Below are 21,046 nucleotides of genomic sequence, written 5' to 3'. Positions count from 1 at the left end.
GGTGCACTGTTGGTGGATTCTAAACCGGTGCAGCCGCTGTGGAAAACCAGGGTGGCAGTTCCTCGAGAAAATAAAAATCGGCTCTCCATAAGATCCAGCAGCCCCACTTCCGAGTATGTACTCCAAAGACTCGAAACCAGGGGTCCCAGAGAGGTATCTGTACATCCAGCTTCACAGCAGCCAAAAGGCAGATGCAACTCAAGGGTCCATCAACGGATGAATGGATATGTGGCCCATCCACGTGATGGAATATTTTTTAGTCTGAAAAAGGAAGTTCTGACATATGCTGCCACATGGATAAAGCATGAGGACAATATGCCAAGTGGAAGAAACCAGTCACCAAAGAACTCCAATATTATATGATCCCCCTTACATGAGGTCCCCTGAGGTGCAGAGTAGAATGCAGTTGCCATGGGCTGGGGGCAGGGAGGAGCCGGGAGTTAGTATCTCCTGGGGACAGAACTTCCGGTTTCACAAGACTAAAGGAGTTCTGGAGACGGATGGTGGTGATGGTCGTACAACAATGTGAGTCTACTACACTTCATGCTACTGAGCTGTGCACTTAAAAATGGCTTAAGGCGGTTAATTTTATGTTACATTAATTTTATCACAATTCTCAAAAATTGAAAAGAAAAAGTTAGTACACGAAGCCTGAGACTGCTATCCTTGGAAAGCTGACAAGATAGCCCTTGGCTACCTTCTGGGAACTTGAGTTTCGAAAGGGCTCCCACAGTTTCCCAAATGGTGAAAGTGGCTCACTGTGCCTACGCGGCTTGTACAGCAAGGTACTTCATGCTGTACACCAGCTCGCTCCTTTCTGGTGTGTGTGTGTGGGGGGGGTGTCTGAAATTTTGGTGTATACAATATTGTGATTTATTATATATATATAATCTCATCATTTGCAGATGTATCTGGTCTTTATCCACAGTTCTGCCTCTTAAAGCCCTTGAAATTTTCTGATTTGTAAGAGCAATGTCAGTTATCTGTCACAATAGTTGGTTTCTTGTCCTCAGTCCCTGAAAGCACTTCAGGGTCATAACAGTGAAATGAGTGTCTTGTTATTCAAAACAAAACCCTTTCCATCACAACTGGTTTTCTGCTCACGAAGGTGACTTCGGGCCCCACCCCAGGGTTGGGGCTGGCTCCCAGGAGAGCCAAGCGTGTGATTAAGAAGTTGAAACTTTCAGTCTTGCCCTTTGATTTCGAAGGGAGAGGGACTTGAGGTTGAATCAATGCCACTGGCCAATGATTTAGTCACTCACAACTGTGTGTAATGAAGCCTCCATAAAAGCTCCAAAGGACAGCTTTCTGGCCCTTCCCCACATCAGGGAACCCGAAGGCTTCTGCATGCTGCTGCGTGAGCCCCAAGCCCCACAAGGACACCAGATCCCTTGTTTTGGACCTCATTCTACATATCTCTTCATCTGGTGGTTGATTTATATCCTTTAATAGCCTCATATATATAATAAGTTGGTAATCTAGTGGGTAAACCTGTCTTTCCCTGTGTTCTGTGAGCTGTGCTACCGAATTAACCAAAGCCAAGGAGGGGCCATGGGAACCTCTTATAGCTAGTCAGTCAGAAGCTTAGGTAACAAGCCAGACTTGCAAGTGGCACCCTGAACTGCACAAGGTCATCAGAACCTCCAGTCTGCACCAGCTGGTCAAAGCACGTAGAAACCTGGGCTTGTGACTCGCATCCAAAATGGAGAGTGGCCTTGTGAGACTGAATGGAACGTAATTCCATCTCTGGGTAGATGGTGGCAGGATTGAGTCGAATTCCTGGACAGCCTGCTGGCACCCAAGCTTGCTAGTGTGGGAAAACCTACACACTGGACCTGGGTCCGGCAACCCTCTTTGGTTGGTGTCAGTAGTGGGATTCACTAGAATGGCCTCGGCTGACAGATACGTGTTTTTTCAAGAGTAAGGATAAAAAGATGGGGGATGAAGAAACTCTGGGCCCAGGCTGGCTACCTAGGCAACCACAATCAAACTGCAGCTGCACTGCAGTCAGTTACTAAAGGTAACTGTTACCAGTGGAACCTAAACAGGACAGTGGAGCCAACTTCCAAGCAGTTGGCGCGTAGGATATATAAAGAGATGCAAAATTACAAGCAGCACACACAATACAGTTTCCCGACGACTGCTGCAGTGGAAGGGGCCAAAGAGGAATGCAGTTTTCTTTCTTGAGAACAAAGACTGATCTTCTTATCAGAAGACCAGTGAGCAGGCTTGACCACTCCTAGTTTTCATTGGAACTATTCCTCGTCTGCAGTGTGTAAGTTTGCTTTTCTGCCCCCTCACTTGGCGTGAGCTACATTTTGCACCTGTCATTCTTTGACTCTCTGCTAATTACACCTTGTATCCAGTGCTACCTCTTCACAGACTACCCCTTGGGCTTCTTCTCTTTTTGCATTACAGAAAGGCCTCAGTACGATACACAGAAGACAATGGACCCAGCTACCGGGTTACCTGACGCCAGCCTACGGCTGTTTTTGAAACAATGCAAGAGAAAGAAGACAAGATCCTCGCCCCTTTGTTCCTCGTCACCCACCCGACTGCGTGCTCTCATCTTGTATAATCCCCCAGATTCCTCACGGAAGGGGGGCCGCAGCTCGAGACAAGACACCCACTCTTCAGGCCGAGGAGTAAACCACCTTTCTATTTCCTCCAAACCCTGTCTCTGAATTTTTTTTTAAAATTTGGCTTCAGTGGGCAGAAAAAGCCAAGATTTTAACAGCAACGTTATCTGTAATAGCCTAAATGAAATGTTTTATAAGTGCTCACTCAGGCCTTGATCCTGCACCAAGTTCAGATTTACACAGAGCCAAGCTTTGGCCATTAGCCTCAAAGCTGCCCCCAATTATGCAAGGGCAACAGAAGTACCTCTAAGGTGTCTCTCTGGTCACCAAGAAGGTAGTTACTGTCGGGGGAGGGCAAAACCAAGCAACAACTAAAACCAAGGGATGGAGTGTGATCCACTTTGCGGATTGGTATCGCCGGTTTCCCGGAGCAGCTGTCTTTGGTTTTGAAGGCTTTGGAGTGGAAGAATACATTTGGGTGGATGCAGGACCCGTAGCTCACTGCTGAACAGTCACAGACTACCCCAGACACACAGGAGGTTATTCCCGAAGGAATAGTCAGCCTGGTCAACTGGATAAAAGACACTGAAAGGGTGTTTATCCTGAGAACGGGGACTGCCCAACTGGCCCTATAAATGCGAGTAGGACCCCCAGATGAAGCAGCTGAAATGCTTCCTGTGCAAGCCACACAGGGCTGGTTTTAGAACTGGGACACTCACCCCACTGACAATGCCTGTTACCCAGGTTTTGGTCAATGCTGTGATTAAGGGACCCTTATTGCACGGGCACCTCGTGGAACATCACTTCCCAGTTTACAAAACTGTTCCAGAAGCCTTATCAGATCTGCTATCTCAGCTTCCCCTATGGCACCAAGAATATTCAAGTAATTTAGAAAACGGGGAGAGACAAAGGAGAGTCATGGGACTCAACCAGGCGGAGTGGGAGTCTTCAGATGGCTACTGAAACAAGGAGTGAATGAAGCACGGCTGGAGCTGAACCAGGGGTCTATGTGAAACCAAGCGGGACCCTGTGGGTACAGAAGCCACTCTGTGTCCCTCCTTATCTGTAGGGAACAGACTCCATCCTCCAAGGCAGACGTTCCCTGAGGTCCAAAGGGCAGATTCAAGCAGGTGCTAAATCAAGGATGGGAGGGGAGGCAGAGGAAAAGAGGAGTAGCCAAGAAACCTGGTTCTACCTCAAGGGCTACTTGGAGCTCTTTACAGAACTAAAACCAACAAATGGAAGACGCCAGCATTCTTCACGCCAGAGACCACCACCAGGTTAAAGGAATTAAAGGACGCTCATCCGGAGATCACCTGCAGGACTTCGCTGGTGGTCCAGTGGGTAAGAATCTGCCTGGCGGTGCAGGGACACAGGATTGATTCCTGCTCTGGGAAGACTCCGCGTGCCCCAGAGCAACGAAGCCCCTGCGTCACCACTCCGAGCCTGTGCTCTAGAGCTCGCCAGCTGCAACTACTATGCTTATGCACCGCAACCACTAAAGCCCACGCGCCCCAGGGCCTGCAAGCCACAGCTACTGAGCCCGAGTGTGGCAGCTACTGAAGCCCGCAAGCCTAGCGCCCGTGCTCCCCACCCAGAGAAGCCACTGCAATCAGAAGCCTGCACACGGAGAGAAAGCCTGTGCGCAGCAACCAAGACCCGGCACAACCAGAAACGTAAATTTTAAAAAGAGAGAGAGAGGCTACCTAAGACCAGATTACAGGTGCGCAGGCCCGGCACACACCCTAATCTTATCAGCAACTGTGCCCTGGAACCTCGGCTATAAAACTCATCAAATCCCCCCGGGTTGGGGGACAGTTTTTCAGGGGTACAAACCCACACATCCCCTTTGGCCTGGCAAAGCAGTAACAGTCCTCTTTGCCTACTTCATCCAAAACTGTCTCCAAGATTCAATTTGGCGCCGGGGCCCAGAGGCCGAGTTTTCAGCAACTGCTGCAGCACTCCCAGACGGAGTGGATCAGTGTGGACCCCAACATTAAAGGGCCCCAAGGAAGTTCGTGATTTACTCTAGTTTGGAAGAGTTTCAAAAGCTGGAAGCAAAAAATTAAATAAGAAACTTGACTAGGGATCCCTGGGTGTTCACTGATTAATCAAGATAAAGACTGAACCCGGGGCCAGGGTCTCCTGGTCCCACGCCTGGGCAGGAACCCAAGGCCTCATGCAAATGCGTGCGAGCGGTGTCACTCGGTCGCGTCCGACTCCTTGAGACCCCACAGACTGTAGTCCGTCAGGCTCCTCTGTCCACAGGATTCTCCAGGAAGAGAACACTGGAGTGGGTTGCCATTTCTTCCTCCAGGGGACCCTCCCCACCCAAGGGCTGAACCCAGGTGTCTCATGCCTCCTGCACTGGCAGGCGGGTTCTTTACCACTAGTGCCCCCTGGGGAGCCCACAGGCATGTGCAGGTGTGGATAAAACGGCCAGGAGAGGAGAGTGGCCTTCCCCAGGACCCCTAGGCACAGGAGCCCAGCACACTGTGATTCCAGGAGAGGAGAGGCTTCCCCAGGAGCCCAGCCCACTGTGATTCGAACCCTTGTTGGTGAAGTCTTAGCGGGCAGCTTAGCTTAGACTCGGATGAATGGCGATGAATGGAGGTGAAACACTGATGGGATTAAGGTGAACATTTGAATGAAAACTGGGGTGTATGAACAGATTTTGTGTGAGATGGTCACATCGCCTTTACACGAATATATAACTACAATGGAGATTACGTCTGACTCGGGGTTGTCTTCCCTAGTTAACACTGTACAGCAGAGGCCTGTTAAGTCTGCCCTCTGGCCAGTTTTAATCGGGGACACTAGATGGGAACCTGAGGAGTGCACACAGGTGGCCAACGCAGAATGATCTAGAGTGCCTGGGAAGCAAGAAGAGTTGGCTACTTTAATTCATCACAGACTAGAAGCTGGAGTGCCGGTACCAAAGAATTCATCGTACCATACAGCCCTGTGTGGCCTGAAAAAGACAGATGGTTTGTGGAAACTAACTGCAGACTATCGAGGCTTAAAGCAAGCTGTACTGCCCACTGGCTCAGCAGTTTGGACACGGTCTCAACCACACAGAAAATGCCAGGAGGCTGCTACTCAGCAACTCACGTTGCGGATGCTCTTCTCTGCCTTGATCTCAGAGAGGGCCAGCAGCAACTGGCCTTCACATGGGAAGGATCCCACCATTCTTTTTCTGCACTGCTAAGGGATCCCTGAACTCAGTCATAATCTGCTCAGAGGCGACGTGGCCTCGAGGCAGATCCCCGGTGTACTCACGCACGCTGTTGATGGCACTTGGTGGCCATGGAAACCAAACAGCAGGCGAGGGCTGATCTGAATGCAATGGGACACACGTGACCAACCTGTTCAGTCACTCAGTCGTGTCTGACTCCTGGTGACCCCATGGACTGCAGCACACCAGGCTTCCCTGTCCTTCACCATCTCCTGGAGTTTGCTCAAACTCATGTCCACTGACCAACTAGGGTGTGTTAATAAACCCAGCACCAGTCCCCAGGCCGGCCCAAACAGTCAAATTTTCAGGGAGAACCTGGGCAGGAGCTGCCTGGAGAGTCCCCCAAAGACTAAAAATAAACTGCTGTCACTACCGTCCCCAGGACTGAACAAGAATCCCAGCATCTGGCTGGTTGCTTTGGGTTTTCATCTAGGAACCGTGCTAGCTCTCATCTGTAAGACCATCTGAAAGACAGCTCTATCTGAATGGGGGACCCAAACAAGAGCAGGTTGCGTCTGAATTATAAATGACGGCAGCCCTCTCAACTTGGCCTTTGGGCCCTGCTGACCCCCCAACTCAGATATGACTTGGGGAATCTCTGCCACCATACTCTGAAGACTGGAGCTTCGGGCAAAAGTCCACAAGTGCCTTCTAGCAACGACTGTTGGGATTTGGGACCACATAATTCCAAGATGCTGCTGTCTAAACAAGGTACTTGAGAGACAATTAGTAACCTGTGATTGGGCATTCACTGAGATAGCCTTGATGATTGACAGACATAAAAAAATCATGAAACCCGAGGTGCCCATAATGTCTCGGGCGATGTCAGAGAAACACTAATGAGGAGGACAGTGCCCAGAAGAGTTCCAGAATACTTTATTTTTATTTTTTTGCCACACCGCTCAGCCTGCAGGATCTTAGTTTCTTGTCCAGAGAGCAAACCCGGTCCCCTGCGGTAGAACTGCAAAGTCCTAACCACTGGACCACCAGGAAAGTCCTAAGAGCTCCATTGTTACACGCAACTGGTTCAGAGGGCTGCGGGCTGCCAGGGGGGGCAGGGAGGCACCCACTGTATCCTGAGCACACAGCCTCTTTCCCTCCAGGACCAACTTCGGAGCCAACCGAGGAGCTGCTGGAACCGACTGACATGAGGACAAGCCCCGTGGATGGCTCTCAAGTGGACCACAGAGAGTGCTTGCTTTATGGATGGCGGGCAAGTGACTGGATTAAAACCAGGAGATGGCGAGACTGTGATTTGGATTAAGACCAGGAGATGGCGAGACTGTGATTCAAGGCAGCAAGAACAAATTGGCTCCGTGGGCTGAAGCGCATGCTGTTTTCCTAGCGGTGGTAGAAGAACTGAGCAATGGTAAAAACCCCTTCATGTTTTTACTGACTCCTGGCCGTGTGATCAGGTAGATGGGCAATGGAAACCTGGGCTATAAAAGGGATATCTGCAAGGGGCACAGCCCTATGGAAAGCACTCTGAGAATTTAAAGGATGTGGTCAAGTAGGACATGTCAACGTCCAACAGAAGAACCCCTTCTAGATCGGGAAGGTCACTGAACCATAAAGTAGATGTTTTGGGGGTCCAAGAATGAGTCAGCATGGGGAGGTGGGCTGCAGCAATTCAGTAGTGAAACTGTTAGTTGTTCAACTGTGTCCAACTCTTTGCAAACCAAAGACTATAGCCTGCCAGGCTCCTCTATCCATGGGATTCTCCAGGCAACAGTACCGGAGTGGGTAGCTGTTCCTTTCTCCAGAGGATCTTCCTGACCCAGGGATCGAACTCAGGTCCCCCTCACTGTAGGCAGACTCTCAGCAATGAGGAGGAGGGAGCCAAATCTAGACCTAGATCTAGCCGTCTGGCGCCCTGCGAGGCACAAAAATGCAGGTGAGAACACTGTCCACAAGAGAAACTGCAGATGGCTCTGGGGGAAATGCCCTGGGAGATGGAGCTGGCAACTGGGTTACAGTGGACCAAGGCCAGTAACCCTGGGGGCTATAAATGAGTCCCAGCAGGAACAGACCCTCTAGGTTTGCATACCTGAAGGTCCAACGCAAATGCTCAGAATACTATTGAAGGACTGGAACAGAAAATACTGTAACGGTCTGAGCCACCGAGTTACATTCCCTCAGACAGACAAAGAAATGTACTTTTTCAGGCCATATTGTCCAACAGTGGGGCAAGAGATTTCACATCAGAGGTGCTGCGTATCATCCTCTGAGTAATGGTTTAATCGAAAATTCGACTGAGTAGCTAGAACACTTGCTGTCTAAAACCAGGGGAGATGATAAAGGCTTGAGAGGCTGGCTTACTCGCCTTCCTGACTGTGTGCTCTCACTCAGCACGAGGGGGCTAAGGGAGGGTCCCCACTGAACAGCTCCCTCCACTTTTCTGGAGGGTATGGGGAAGCAGGCGTGGATGCTGGTGCATCTTCCCCACACCAGTAGCAGCCCACCCCCGCCCCGCCCCCAGCTACTTGCTGCAGTGGCCCCAGAACCAGGCACGCAACTGCGGGTGCCAGCAGCGCAGCCGAGTCCCAAACAGGCAACTGTAACTACACCTTTAAGTCTTTGTCAGAATTTCTAAGGGCCTGACAGGGTGAAATGTGCCCTCATCCTCTCTGGCAACGTTGGGGCTGACAGTGAATGCTGTTGTCTAGAGGTTGTGAAAGCCCACCGGTTCTGTACTTGTGCAACTCTGGGGGTGGGGAGGAGGCAGGGAGGAGGTTTGGGTTTGCTTCCTGGCAGCAAGATGGACCAGTGTAGTGGCCAAACTAGTGTCCCTTCCAAGGGTGCAGAAGTGTGAGTGAAAGAGAAATGACGAATGGGAAGGAGAAAGGAAAAATAACCTCTGAGGGTAAACGGATGAATAAGTGGGTTATGCAATGAGGGAAACCCAACATTTTATTAATACCTGGAGAGAGGCTTAGAGCAGAATAATATCTCTTAGCAGAAGCATGCCAGATGCCTGGCAGGCTGAAGCTAGTTTGCTGAGACTAGCCCTGATCTGGGGACCCGACACGATGCAGCAGCAGCCGGCAAACCTGAACGGTGTCACTCTGGGAGACATTCTGGTCCTAAGATACATTAACGAACAGGAAAACTGTTCAGGACTAACTGGAATCCAAGCGATGTTCCTATATCTCGGACTCCTATTTTTAGGCTACATCTACTACACAAAGGACAACATTTGGGAACCATTTCCTCTGGGACTGCAAACCGTGTGGTGTATGGCTCCCAGCAGACTGGTCTATGTAATCACTGTGTAACTGCAAATCTTGATCATCAATTGCTTAGAAACGTCCCTGTTATGATGGTCAAAATATAACGGCAGCATGCCCAACACGGGGCTTCCCCAGGTGGCACCAGCGGTAAAGGCCTGCCTGCCGGTGCAGCAGACTTAGGAGACACGGGTTCCATCCCCGGGTCGGGACGACCGCCTGGGGCAGGGCAGGGCAACCCACTCCAGCATTCTTGCCCGGAGAATCCCATGGACAGAGGAGTCTGGTGCGCTACACAGTCCACGGGGTCACAGACTCAGATACAGCTGAAGTGACGCAGCACGCACGCACACCTGAGGGTGTGCCATGCCCAAGCACATGGCATCCTGTTTTCGCAGACAGAAAACTATTCATCAAAAAGAGGGAAAAAAGTTCCTTGGGGGAACGATCCCACCAGAGACAAGGCAGGCTGTGCGAAGTCTCGTGGCAGGCTCCAACTAGATTAAACCACATTTAGGTGACTTCCCTGGTGGCTCAGATGGTAAAGCATCTGCCTACAACATAGGAGACCCGGGTTCAATCCCTGGGTTGGGAAGATCCCCTAGAGAAGGAAATGGCAACCTGCTCCAGTATTCTTGCCTGGGAAATTCCATGGACAGAGAAACTTGGTAGGCTACAGTCCATGGGGTTGCAGAGTCGGAAACGACTGAGCGACTTCACTTTCTTTCTTTCTAGGTATGCTTACCATGCATCTAACTCTAGTCTGGGGGGTCCAAAATTTAGGGGTGCAAAACATGCATCCTAAGTGCACCCAGGCCACTAATATGCAGTGGCATCAACATCCCTGGGGGATTCAATAATGCTGGCCCACAAGCCAGAGTCTGAGGGTGAACCGGTGCTAATGGGGATCTGAGGACAAGTGGAATTGCTTTTAATGAGAAGCAGCATTCAGAGGAAAAAGATAAACTAGAATAGGCAGATCAAGGGGAGTTCTCTTCCAGGTGGAAGGCGAAGGATGGGAGCCAGCCTGGAGAGAGTGGCGGGGGAGCGGGGGAGAGAGAGAGAGAGAGAGTGTGTGTGTGTGTGTGTGTTTGCTCAGTTGTGTTCAATGCTGTGTGATCCCATGGACTGTAGCCCCCCAGGCTCCTCTGTCCATGGGATTTTCCAGGCAAGACTACTGGAGCAGGTTGCCATTTCCTACTCCAGGGGATCTTCCTGGACCAGGGAAAGAGAATAAGGTAGAAGCAAAGTGGGTCAGGCAGATTCAGCCAGTAATGCTGGTTATGCTAGAACCCAGCACTGGGAAGGGGGCTGTACCCTGATCTAACAAGCCCAAGGCCTCTTGACTGTTTTAATATGAACAGAGGCTGAAGCGGCCAGTGGGCAAGTGGCCCTCTGTTCTAGCTACTGAGGCTCGGGGCACACACACTTATAGCAATGCTATGGCTCTTCAAGCTTAGAGAAGTTCTCTAGAGGCATTAACGGTCTACTCAGATGCACCCAGACTGCTCTCGCCTCCAGGAAAGCTAGAAATAAAATATACCCCGTGGCACAGCCAGTAGGGACAGGAATAACCTAAATGCCATTTATGTTCTCCTTATAGGAGAGGTGGGCCCTGCTGTAAAACACAGACTCAGTACAAGCCTGCGAGTTTGTCCCTGGTTACCTTGGAATTCAGAGCTAAGTGAATTATGGTCAACTGTTACAACCTCTATCCTTAATAACATTTGGTACACGGGCAAAGGCAGATGTTGTTGGGAAGGCAAAGTGAATACCTCCATAGTTCTTACTGATTTGTTCTGTAATGACACGGAATTGTACCCTGGCCATATTTTGGTATGGTATAACCCTGGCATTGGTAAGTTTCAACTACCTCAGTGCTCTGCATGTGTGTGTGTTCACTCAGCATATCTGGCTCTTTTCACCTCTATGCACAGACAGACTGTAGCCCCCCAGGCTCCTCTGACCACCGGATTCTCCAGGCAAGAATATACTGGAGCAGGGTGCCGTTTCCTCCTCCAGGGGATCTTCCCAAAGCAGGGAGAGAACCCTTACCTCCTGCGTCGCCTGCACTTCAGGCAGATTCTTTACTGCTGAGCCACCGTGGGAGCCAGTGGCTTCCCTAGTAACACCGCATTTTGATGATCAAATCTATTGAGAGCCTGAGTTAAGTCTCCTGAGGATGTAACAGTTGTGGAAAATGACTGGGCTGAGGAGGAAGAGGATTTAGCTAATCACCAGCTGATTTCTGTGCCAAATAGTTCTGTACAAATTGACTGTAAGGTACAAGCAGCAATGACGTTTCTTTAAATCAACCCTTATCCCACACTGCTTTCTGCAAATGTCAGGCCTATTGGTGTTAGTACTATCGTTGTATCTGTTCTATAAACGTGATCCCAAATCTAAGTCTGTAACAGGGACCCACGGTTTTCCGCTACTTTTGATTAACCATTTTCCATCCACAAAAACAGGGTGTCATTTGCCATAAGGGATCTGTTCCACCAGGGGGTAGACTGCAATACTGTGATTTATGAGAAATAAATACATTTGGTCATTCTCAGGCATCAGTACAGTTGCTGTCGTGTCTGACTCTTTGCAACCCCAGGGACTGCAGCACTCCAGGCTTCCCTGACCATCACCAACTCCTGGAGCTTGCTCAGATACACTTGGTCTTTATCCACAGTTCCTGACCCACAGCTCTCAAACTCTTGGAATTTTCTGATCAATAAGAGCAATGGGAGCATCTTTTGCTGTATTTCCCCTCTGGTCTTCAGTTCCAAAAAATATTTTAGAGCCGGAGAGGTAAAATGGGTGTCTTGTTATTCCTCAGAAGCTCTCCTCCATCACAACCGGGTTTGGCTAATGAAGGTGACTTTGGACCCCAGGCCAGGGTGGGGCTGGTTGTTAGGAGAACCAATCACTTGATTGGAGGGTCAGAACTTTCAGTCCTGCCCCTGATTTTTGAGCAGGGGCATGGCTGGAGGCCGAACCAACTGCCATTGACCAATGATTCAGTCAATCATTACTATGTAATAAAGCCTCCATAAAACCCTCAAGTTTTCTAGCACTTTTTCAGAGCTTCCCACCTCAGGGAACCAGAACCACACAGGGCCCCAAGGCTTGTGCAAAAAGAGAATCCCTTGTGTGGTATCTCGCCCTAGGTATCTCTTCATCTGCTTGTTGATCTGTATTCTTTAGGAGCCTTTTATAATAAAATGGTCATCTAGTAAGTACACCGGAGAAGGCAATGGCACCCCACTCCAGTACTCTTGCCTGGGAAATCCCATGGATGGAGGAGCCTCGTAGGCTACAGTCCATGGGGTTGCTAAGAGTCGGACACGACTGAGCAACTTCACTTTCATGCATTGGAGAAGGAAATGGCAACCCACTCCAGTGTTCTTGCCTGGAGAGTCCCAAGGGCAGAGGAGCCTGGTGGGCTGCCATCTATGGGGTCGGACACGACTGACGCGACTTAGCAGCAGCAGCAGTAAGTACACAGGTTTTCCTGAGTTCTGTCAGCTGCTCTGGCATATTAACAAATGGAAGAAAGGGGTCACGGGAGCCCGATTTGCAGCCAGTGAGAAGCACAGGCCAGTCTGCACTGGGACTGGCACCTGGAGTGGAGGGTGCTTGTGGGACTGAGCCTTTTGCCTGTGGAATGGGATTCTCTCTCCAGGGAGAGGTGTCAACACACAGGGGAATGTTGGGCCCCACCAACTGGTGTCCAAGATTTGGACCCAGGAAGCCTTTTCAGTATGTGTGTGAGGCAGAAGGTGCCTACACGGCCAGCGCCAGCAGAAACCCTGGGCCCTGAGTCTCTAAGCTACCCTGGAAGGCAGCACGTCACACGTGCTGTCCCAGCTCGGAGATCAGGGCCTCAAGCACGTGATGTGTAATTCCACTAGGGTTCGAACTATGTGCTGGAGAAGACTCTTGAGAGTCCCTTAGATAATAACGAGATCAAACCAGTCAATCCTAAAGGAAATCAGTCCTGAATATTCATTGGAAGGACTGATGCTGAAACTAAAGCTCCAATACTTTGGCCACCGGATATGAAGAGCCTACTCATTAGAAAAGACCTTGATGCTGGGAAAGATTGAGAGGAGAAGAGGGCGACAGAGAGATGGCTGGATGGCATCACCGACAAAATGGACTTGAGTTTGGGCAAATTCCATGGTAGTGAAGGACAGAGAAGCCTGGCATGCTGCAGTTCCTAAGTTCCTGCAAAGAGTCGGACATGGCTTAGCAACTGAACAACAAAGGTTCCAGAAGCTTATGCCTGGTTTCCCAGACTTCCCCATGCCTCATCCCTTTGCTGATCCTCCTCTGTATCCTTTTGTTGTAATACATTTACAAGTATGACCACATACTGAATCTTCCTACCCAATCATCAAACCTGGAGGTGGTTTTGGGACCCTGGACACAAAGGAGTTTCATAAAAATTTACCATTAAAATTAATTTCACTGGTTTCTCTCTGCTTCAAGTGGCTACTGGAAACATCACCACCACAGATATACTCACTGGGATGATGTTTCCACTGACAACACTGCTCAAGCACCTTAGAACTGTAAGTGCTTAAGACAGTGAGGCCAAAGCTTCCATTTTATAGGAGGAACAGAGGCCAGAGAGGGTGGTGGGTGTGGCTGAGACCACACTGCAGACAGGAAACCCACTGCAGGATTCCAGCCCACAGGTACTTACCGGGTGGACCTCGAGTGGTTGTCTTGGGGACCGAGGGCTTTCTGGACAGGGGTGCCCGATTTCCTTTATCACTGGGCTCACTGCGGGCGCTGAGTGGCCGACTGGCCCTGTCCCCACTGGCCAGCCCCTTGGTTTTGGCAGCAGTCACTGGAGTGGCTTTGGGGGGAGTAGTGCCAGAGCTGGGGCGGGTAAGGGGCTTCCCGGTACGGCTGCCGCCTCTTTTCAGCCGGGCCTGCTCAGGAGGCAGCATCTCCGGGTCCACCATGCAGATACTAGGTGGGGTGGGCAGCGGTGGGGGGATCTTGAGGGGGTCAGGCAGCGGGTCACGGCGGGGGACCCCGAAGCCCTCCGTGTCCTCGTCTGAGTCAGCAGTGCCAGGGGCAGCCGGCAGAGGGTCCGAGTCAGAAAGGGTGGGCAGGGACTCGCTGACGGATGTGGGCGGTGTCTCCTCGGCGCCCCCCGGAGCGCCCGCCCGCTCCTGCGACCGGGCACTGCTGTCATTGGAGCTGCCGGGGGACACGGGGGCCGGCGCCATGGGCACGGCCTTGCGGTGCTCGAACTCACAGGGCGACACCAGGCACAGGTCCACGTCGTGCGGGGAGGCTGAGCGCCGCACCCGAGGGCCGCAGAGCGGGAGGCTGAGCCCAGCTTCACTCGCGGCTGCAGCTGGCGGCGGGAGCACCTGCTCAAAGGAGACGGACAGGGACTCGTCCACCTCCGTGGAGTGCGGGGAGCCCACCTCCGCGGGCAGCGAGGGCGTGGTCACTGTGGGGGAGGCATCCGGCCCAGGCTCCCCACCCCGCAGGGGGCTCAGCGACAGAGGCCCGCTGCTCTCTGTTGGGCCCTGCTGGGCCCCAGCGGGAGAGGGTGTGCACGGCTGGGGGGTGCTGGCGGCCAACAGCAGCTCCAGGGTTTTCTCCTCTAAGCTGCCGCCTTCCTCCCCTGCTGGGCTGAGCCCCAGATCCAGGCTGCTCTCTTGGCTGGGCGTGGCCACGAGCTGGGGGGCCGGGGAGCCGCAGGCCTCTGTCGGGGGGCTGGCCTCTCCGCTCCGGAAGCTGGGGGGGCTGCGGGGCCCATTCTCAGCTGGTGGGACCCCTGGGCGGGGTGTGTTGGGTGCTCTGCGGGGCTTAGGAGCCACCTGGGCACCCACATTCTTGCCACCAACGGCGGCGGAGGATGCCCGGCGCACCTCCCGGGGTTGGGTGCGAGGGGCACTGGGTCTGGAGTCCTTCTTCACCTCCCGGGAGGGCCTGGCTTCTTTCTCAGCCCTCCGAGGGGCCTCAGTCCGTGCGAAGTCCTTCCGGGCCACCCCAGGGCGCTCCTGGGTGGGCCTGGAGGGCACTGTCGTGCGGCCCTCTCTCCTCAAGCTGTCCCGGGAGGCCACGCTCTCCTTGCTCTCAGCTCGCCGAGGCCCCACCAGGTCCTGGGGCGTCACCACCGGCTCCCGCAGGAACCCTAGGTGCTGCAGGCGGACCAGGCCATCCAGGAGGCGGGCAGGGGGTGTGCAGCCAGGGAACAGCACACGCACCACCTTCTCGGAGGGGCCTGCGGGGTGCCACACCAGCAGGGCACACACGGAGGCCAGGGTGTGGTCGGTGGTGGTGGCTGAGGGCGGGTGCAGCACATACATGTCCAGCCGGCCCACGCCCATCTTCTGGAAGAGCACGGTGGGCTCGGCAGGCAGTGGCCCTCGGTTCAGGGGCATAGGGGTGATGCCCAGCCGGCTCAGGAGGCTCAGGGCCAGTTCAGCCTCATCCTCGCCACGCACCAGCCGTGAGGCAGCCGCGCGGGCATTGAGAAACACAACGCCCAGGTTGGGGGAGATCAGTCGGCGGAGCCGGTCGTCCCCGGAGCCCCCGCCAGCAGCGGCCTCGTCGCGCTCTGCCAGCTTGCGCCGCAGCAGACTGTTGAGGCCAGGGAGGCTGTCGGCGCCCGCGTGGGTCACCAGCACAGCGTCCACCCGGTCCAGGTGCCGCACCAGCTTCCAGAAGCTCGACTTGGGGTTGGAGCCACCGTTGACCAGCACGGTGAAGCCATTTACAGCGAAGAAGGCGGCATCACCGAGGCCACCGGGGAAGATGTAGCAGCAGGGCCGGGCGAGCCTGAGGAAGCCCACGGAGGCCGGAGGCTCGAGCAGCTCAAAGGGGGAGGGCGGCTCCAGTGACTCAGCCACGTACTCCAGGAACTCGCGCAGGCCCTCGGAAGCCGGCAGCTGCACCGGAGGGTTCAACCGCAGCTGGAGCACGCCCTGCAGGCCGGGCACTTCGGGGGCCAGCCGGGCCCAGTCACCGAAGGTTGGGCAGGTGATGGTGACCTTGGGCGGCTCTGCAGGCGGGGGTGTGGAGGCCAGGAGATCCCGGATCTGAACAAGGGGGAATGGTTAAGGGGTTACCTGGAGCCAGGCAACACCCAGCCCCTTGGGAAAGCTAAGCACTTTTGCCTGCCCTTGTCACCCTCGGGACAAAACAAAGCTCTCCCCACAGCCCAGCAGGGCCCATGGTCCTGTCTCACCACCTGTTCCCCTCCCGCCCTCCCCCACCTTCTCACTCTCCCTGCCCCTGGGCCTTTGCACTTGCTGTTCTCACACCCTAGAGCACACTTTCCTCCAGGGAGACTTTCTACACACACCCCCACCCCCACCTCCATCTACTGGCCTTTATCTTACCATCACTACAGTACGAAAACATGGTTTCCCAGGGTTTTCTGCTCGTTTGCCCTGCTCAGACAAGGGGTCAGAATGGGCCCCATCCAGTTGTGTCCCAGACGGGACCTAGAATCTGGGGTGCCACTTGGAGCCTTTGCACCATCTGATCTAAAGGCCTTCACCTTGCAGTGGGCCATGGGGCTGAGGCTGACAGGACACGCTGTCACCATCGCCCTACAGAGGAAGAAGGGGCAGTGCTCGGGGCGGGGGGCAGTAGGTCACCTGGGCGGCTCAGCCCAGTGGGGATGAGCCAGGCTTCAGACCCAGGGTGGCGAGGGTGCAGCTCACCTCTTTGTCCCCCAGGACCTGGAGGAAGTGGCGGGGTGAGAAGCCCCCAGTCTGGAGCAGCAGCTCCCCTGTCTCCTCCAGGCAGGGCCCCGCCAGCACCAGCAGCTTGTGAGAGGCAGGGTCTAGCAGAAGGTTCCGGAGCTGAGGGACGGGGAGAGTGTTCAGAGCCCTATTCCATGCAGTGAGATGGCTAGCACCCCTCGTTGGGGTGGTGCCCAGCCCCAGATCTATGTATAACCACCCCAGTCTTGTCCTACCAGGGCTTCCCTGGCGGCTCGGGGTAAAGAACCTGCCTGCCAATGCAGGAGACACGGGTTTGATCCCTGGGTAGGGAAGATCCCCTGGGGAAGAACAGGGCAGCCCACTCCAACATTCTTGCCTGGGAAAACCCATGGACAGAGGAGCCTGGTGGGCTACAGTCCATGGGGTCACAAAGAGTTGGACACAACTTAGTGCCCAAAACACAACAATCTGTCCCCCAAGTGGCCTGGCTAGTACTAGACTGGAAGCCAGGATTGTAGCCTGTGGGCCTCCTGCTGGAGCTGGCCCCCATCCTCCCTGCCCACTCCTGCTCATTCAAAGCCGAGCTCCAGTGCCCCCTCCAAGTCTGTCTGGGCCCCCCAAGCCCACATTTCCCTCTGGCCCAGCCCAGGTGCCATAGGGAAGAGGGGACTGTGGCTGGCTGTTTCCACCAGAGCCTCCTCAGGGAGCAAAACAGGGCATTTTTGATCAAAGGCATCAACCTGTACAAGGATCTCTAGAGGGCTCTATCTCACGGGAAACTGAAAGAAGAGTGCTGATGTCCACAAGCTAGAATTATTAAGAAGTCAGTTCAGACAACTAGGAGGGCCCAGCCCAAGGGAACACATGAGACCCAAAAACACCGGTTGGGTTCTGCCCTCCCACGCCCCAGCCCCTCCCTATCCCATTCAATCTGCCCATGCTCCAGCCTTTTCTGACTCCACCTACGCCCATCAGCAGCTCTGAGGAGGGACTAAATCGAGGCTGGAATCATCAGGAGAGACTCTGTTGCTGCTGGGTGTCAGGAAGAGAATTTCAGGCAGATCAAGTCGGGGGCCCCTGGAGGTTGGGGCCAGGGAATGGCGCTGGTCCCAGCAGCCCATTTCCCCCCAGAAGCCTTCCCTTTCCTACCTCGTCACACAGGGATTTGTCTGACGGATTCAGGAGGACCAGTGTCTCCAGAGTGTCACCACGGTGGTGCAGGCTCCGCTGGCCTGTGGGAGAACCGGGCCCTTTGAGTTTAGGGCTGAGCCACATGGACCAGGGTCAAATCCCACCTCACTGGGTGATCCTAGGTGGCCAGGAGCCCCTCCAGGACTCTTGTTTCCCAGGACCTCCAGCCAGGGGGTCACCCAGAGATTAACAGACATGAGATAGAGCTGCAGGTCAGGATGAGGCAAGAACAGGAAACCGCCTTGGAAGGCCACATGCTGGAGAAAGCAAGGACAAGGCCTCCGCTGCTGGCAGGACCCAACTGCAGCTGTCAGCCCTGTGGGGGACAGCATCGTCACCCCATTTTATAATCAAGGAGCCTGAGCCCAGGGAAGGCCAAGGAGGGTACACTAGGAAAAAGGTACAACATGGGCAAAGGCCTTGAGGCAGGACTGAGCTCTCGGTGTCCAAGGGTCAGGAAGGGGCTAGAGTGAGGGGCGGCAAGAGGCAGTCGAGAGCAGGGAGGCCTCATGGGTCATGGAGAGGGGAGTGAGGTTGATCCTAGGATCTGAACCCTTATCCTCTATCAGCTTATCACAGGCTTCTTATCATGTGCAGATACTGCCCCATTCAGGCAGGGAAAGTAAGGCACAGAGAGGGGAAGTGGCCGCCAAGGTCACAGAGCACAGATGAGATTTCCACCCCTCCCCAATCCGATACAGTGAGGGTCAGGAAGCCACCAGGAACTGCTGGGACAATGAGGTGACGGACACTTCCTTCCCCTCCTGAAGCAGCCTGGAGGTGACTCAACAGGCCAGCTGAGCAGGGGGTAGCTAGGCAACACCCAGGGCCCCCCAGCAGCTCCTCTGCTCACCCTAGTCACCCCAGAATCCCCAGGGAGCACGGGCCATGTAGGGCTGCCCGAGAGTCCCAACCCCCTCCTCGATCTTGCTTTCTCAGCTCCCCATCTACTGAGCACTTATTTGTACCCTGTGCAAGAATCACAGCCATAAACCACACCCAGTCCCTGCCAGGCCCCGCCCACACGCACCAGCCCCTCACTTTCCAAATGTCTTGTCCCTTTGCTTGGGTGTTTTCCCTCCACCCTCCCCACCAGCTGCTTCTCATCTAAAAAGAGCCTCCTCAAAGGTCTCCCTGTCCCCCACACCACACAGCCTCATTTGTCACATGGGAACAAAAATGCAAGTTCTGACCTCAGGAGTTGATGACAGGGAGTGCGTGCTGGCTCAGGGCCTGCCCCTGCTCTTACTCAGGGGATATCAGCTGTATTATTACTGTTGTTGTTTACAGCCATCCCTGAGGCACACAGCTGGCACTCGGAGAACATCCGCCCACTGAATGAACAGAAGAGGGGCAGCTAGTGGACGCAGGGTCACCTTTCACAGCCTCACCTTTCACTATGCTGGAGAAGGTGGCTGAGTGCCGGGACACGAAGACCTTGAGCTGCTCATCGAGGCTGCAGACGCCAGGGTCAATGTCCCAAGACCGGATGCCTGGTGGGGCGGGCGGGAAAGGAAGATAGGAAATCAGCTGGGCTCCCCAGCTCCCAGAATATTTCAATAACTAGCAGAGGGCAGGCAAGGGCCACCACAGCCCCCTCTTCCCCCAGCCTGCCCCCGCACATGAAGGCCAGGAGATTCAGAACCATCCAGTGTGCCTTTGGATCTCACTGCATCCACCATCAAGGAACCCCCAAACTCGGGCACTTTACAAAGAAGATTTAGGGCCTCAGCAAGAAAGTCCCCACCTCCTAGACAGTCATCTTGTCCCCTTCAGTATCCTCCCAGCCGCACCACTGGTTTCACTGATGCTCAGCACTGCCACGCACAGGTTCCACCTCTAAGCTTTTGCAGGAACTGTTCCCACTGCCCAGAGGCCCCTCTCCCTGCCTTCCCATCCTTCAGGTCCTCTCAGCCCTTGGCATCTTCCCCCGAACAGTCCTGAAACCATCTGAGCTTAAAACTTGATCCATCTCCCTGCCCCCCTCCCCACCAGACCATTAGTCCTGAGAAGACAGGTCTGAACCTGCCAGAGGTCCCCGCCCTACCCTCGATGCCCTGCGGGGTGACATTCCCCAAACCCATGAGCTGTGTGCTGCCGTCTCATTTTACTGGCCATGGAGGACAGGCGCTGACGATCTGAGAGATGGAGGATGAAGGATGGATGCCCTCCAAGCAGCACGGTGTGGGGTGCACCACGCCCGCCGGTCCCACTGGGCCAAGTGCTTGCAGGTGAATCTTGCAGGTGAATCTATGACTCACATATTCAGGTGCCAAATCCCCTAAGCAGGCCGCACCCGCCCACACCCCAATTAGCAGTTCCTCATGGAGCTACGGAAAGTGGCCCCCGGGGCTCTGGGCCCAACCTCCCTATCCCTGCTCCTCCCTCCAGGACGTCCAGGCTACTAAGAGCCGGGGAATCGAGGCGCGCCCGGAGGGCGGGAAGCGGAGCCGTTGCCCATGCTGCCAATCGCGCAGGCCCCCAAAGCCGGGGCCCGTGTCCCCTCCTCGGTATGCACCACGCTCGAGGCGGAGCAGCTGGGCCCGACCCCGAGCGCTGCTTCCTCCGCGGGCGCCCATAGACTCGCCTGCGCCCTGCGTCTAAAGGTAAGAGGATAGGGGCCCGGGCCACCCCCGCCCCTCGATCCGGCCGGCCCCCGCCCCGACCGCTCCATCCTCCGGCTCTCAGGCCGAGATGCGCGGCCGCTCCCGCCTCCCCGGCACCGCGTTCCCGGACCGGTCCGACCTCGTTCAAGCTCCTCCAGCACGTAGGCAAGCAGCCCCCGGCACCCGCACTCGCCGCCTACTACGAGCAGCAGCGAGCTGGGGACCTCGGCCGCTACGGACCCTGCGACCGTCGCCGCCATCTTAGCGCCGCCCTGACGCTCCGAGCGCCCGCCCTGCTGTCCCCGCCCCTTAAAGGGGCCGGACCGGAAGGGCTGAAGACCCCTCCCGGAAGCCCCTCCTCGCTCGTTATCTGCCCCCTTGCGCCCTCTGCGGCTGTGGAACGTGCGGTTACAGGCTCGGAAGCCTTGGCAGAGTCTTGAATCTCGGCTGTGGGCACCTCTCTCAAATGACTGTTTCATTCATTCATTCATTCATTCACTCTCTCACTCAT

At 54.6% G+C, this 21,046-nt stretch overlaps 1 protein-coding gene across 1 annotated transcript in view; it reads right to left on the bottom strand.

Moving 5' to 3' along the window:
• MAP1S (microtubule associated protein 1S) overlaps positions 1-20,827 on the bottom strand; it is a 35,617-nt gene extending 14,790 nt beyond the window's left edge. Inside the window, exons 1-5 of the mRNA XM_040241098.1 lie at positions 20,675-20,827; positions 19,321-19,422; positions 17,888-17,970; positions 16,736-16,876; positions 13,744-16,105 (exon numbers count right to left, since the gene is read on the bottom strand). Coding sequence (XP_040097032.1) covers positions 13,744-16,105; positions 16,736-16,876; positions 17,888-17,970; positions 19,321-19,422; positions 20,675-20,795 — 2,809 coding nt within the window. The 5' untranslated portion in view covers positions 20,796-20,827. The remainder of the gene's footprint in view (positions 1-13,743; positions 16,106-16,735; positions 16,877-17,887; positions 17,971-19,320; positions 19,423-20,674) is intronic.
• Between the last annotated feature and the right edge of the window lie 219 nt (positions 20,828-21,046).

This window comes from Oryx dammah, unplaced genomic scaffold (assembly GCF_014754425.2).
Source record: "Oryx dammah isolate SB20612 unplaced genomic scaffold, SCBI_Odam_1.1 HiC_scaffold_5, whole genome shotgun sequence".
Lineage (NCBI taxonomy): Eukaryota > Metazoa > Chordata > Mammalia > Artiodactyla > Bovidae > Oryx > Oryx dammah.
This window is presented reverse-complemented; position numbering and strand designations above follow the sequence as displayed.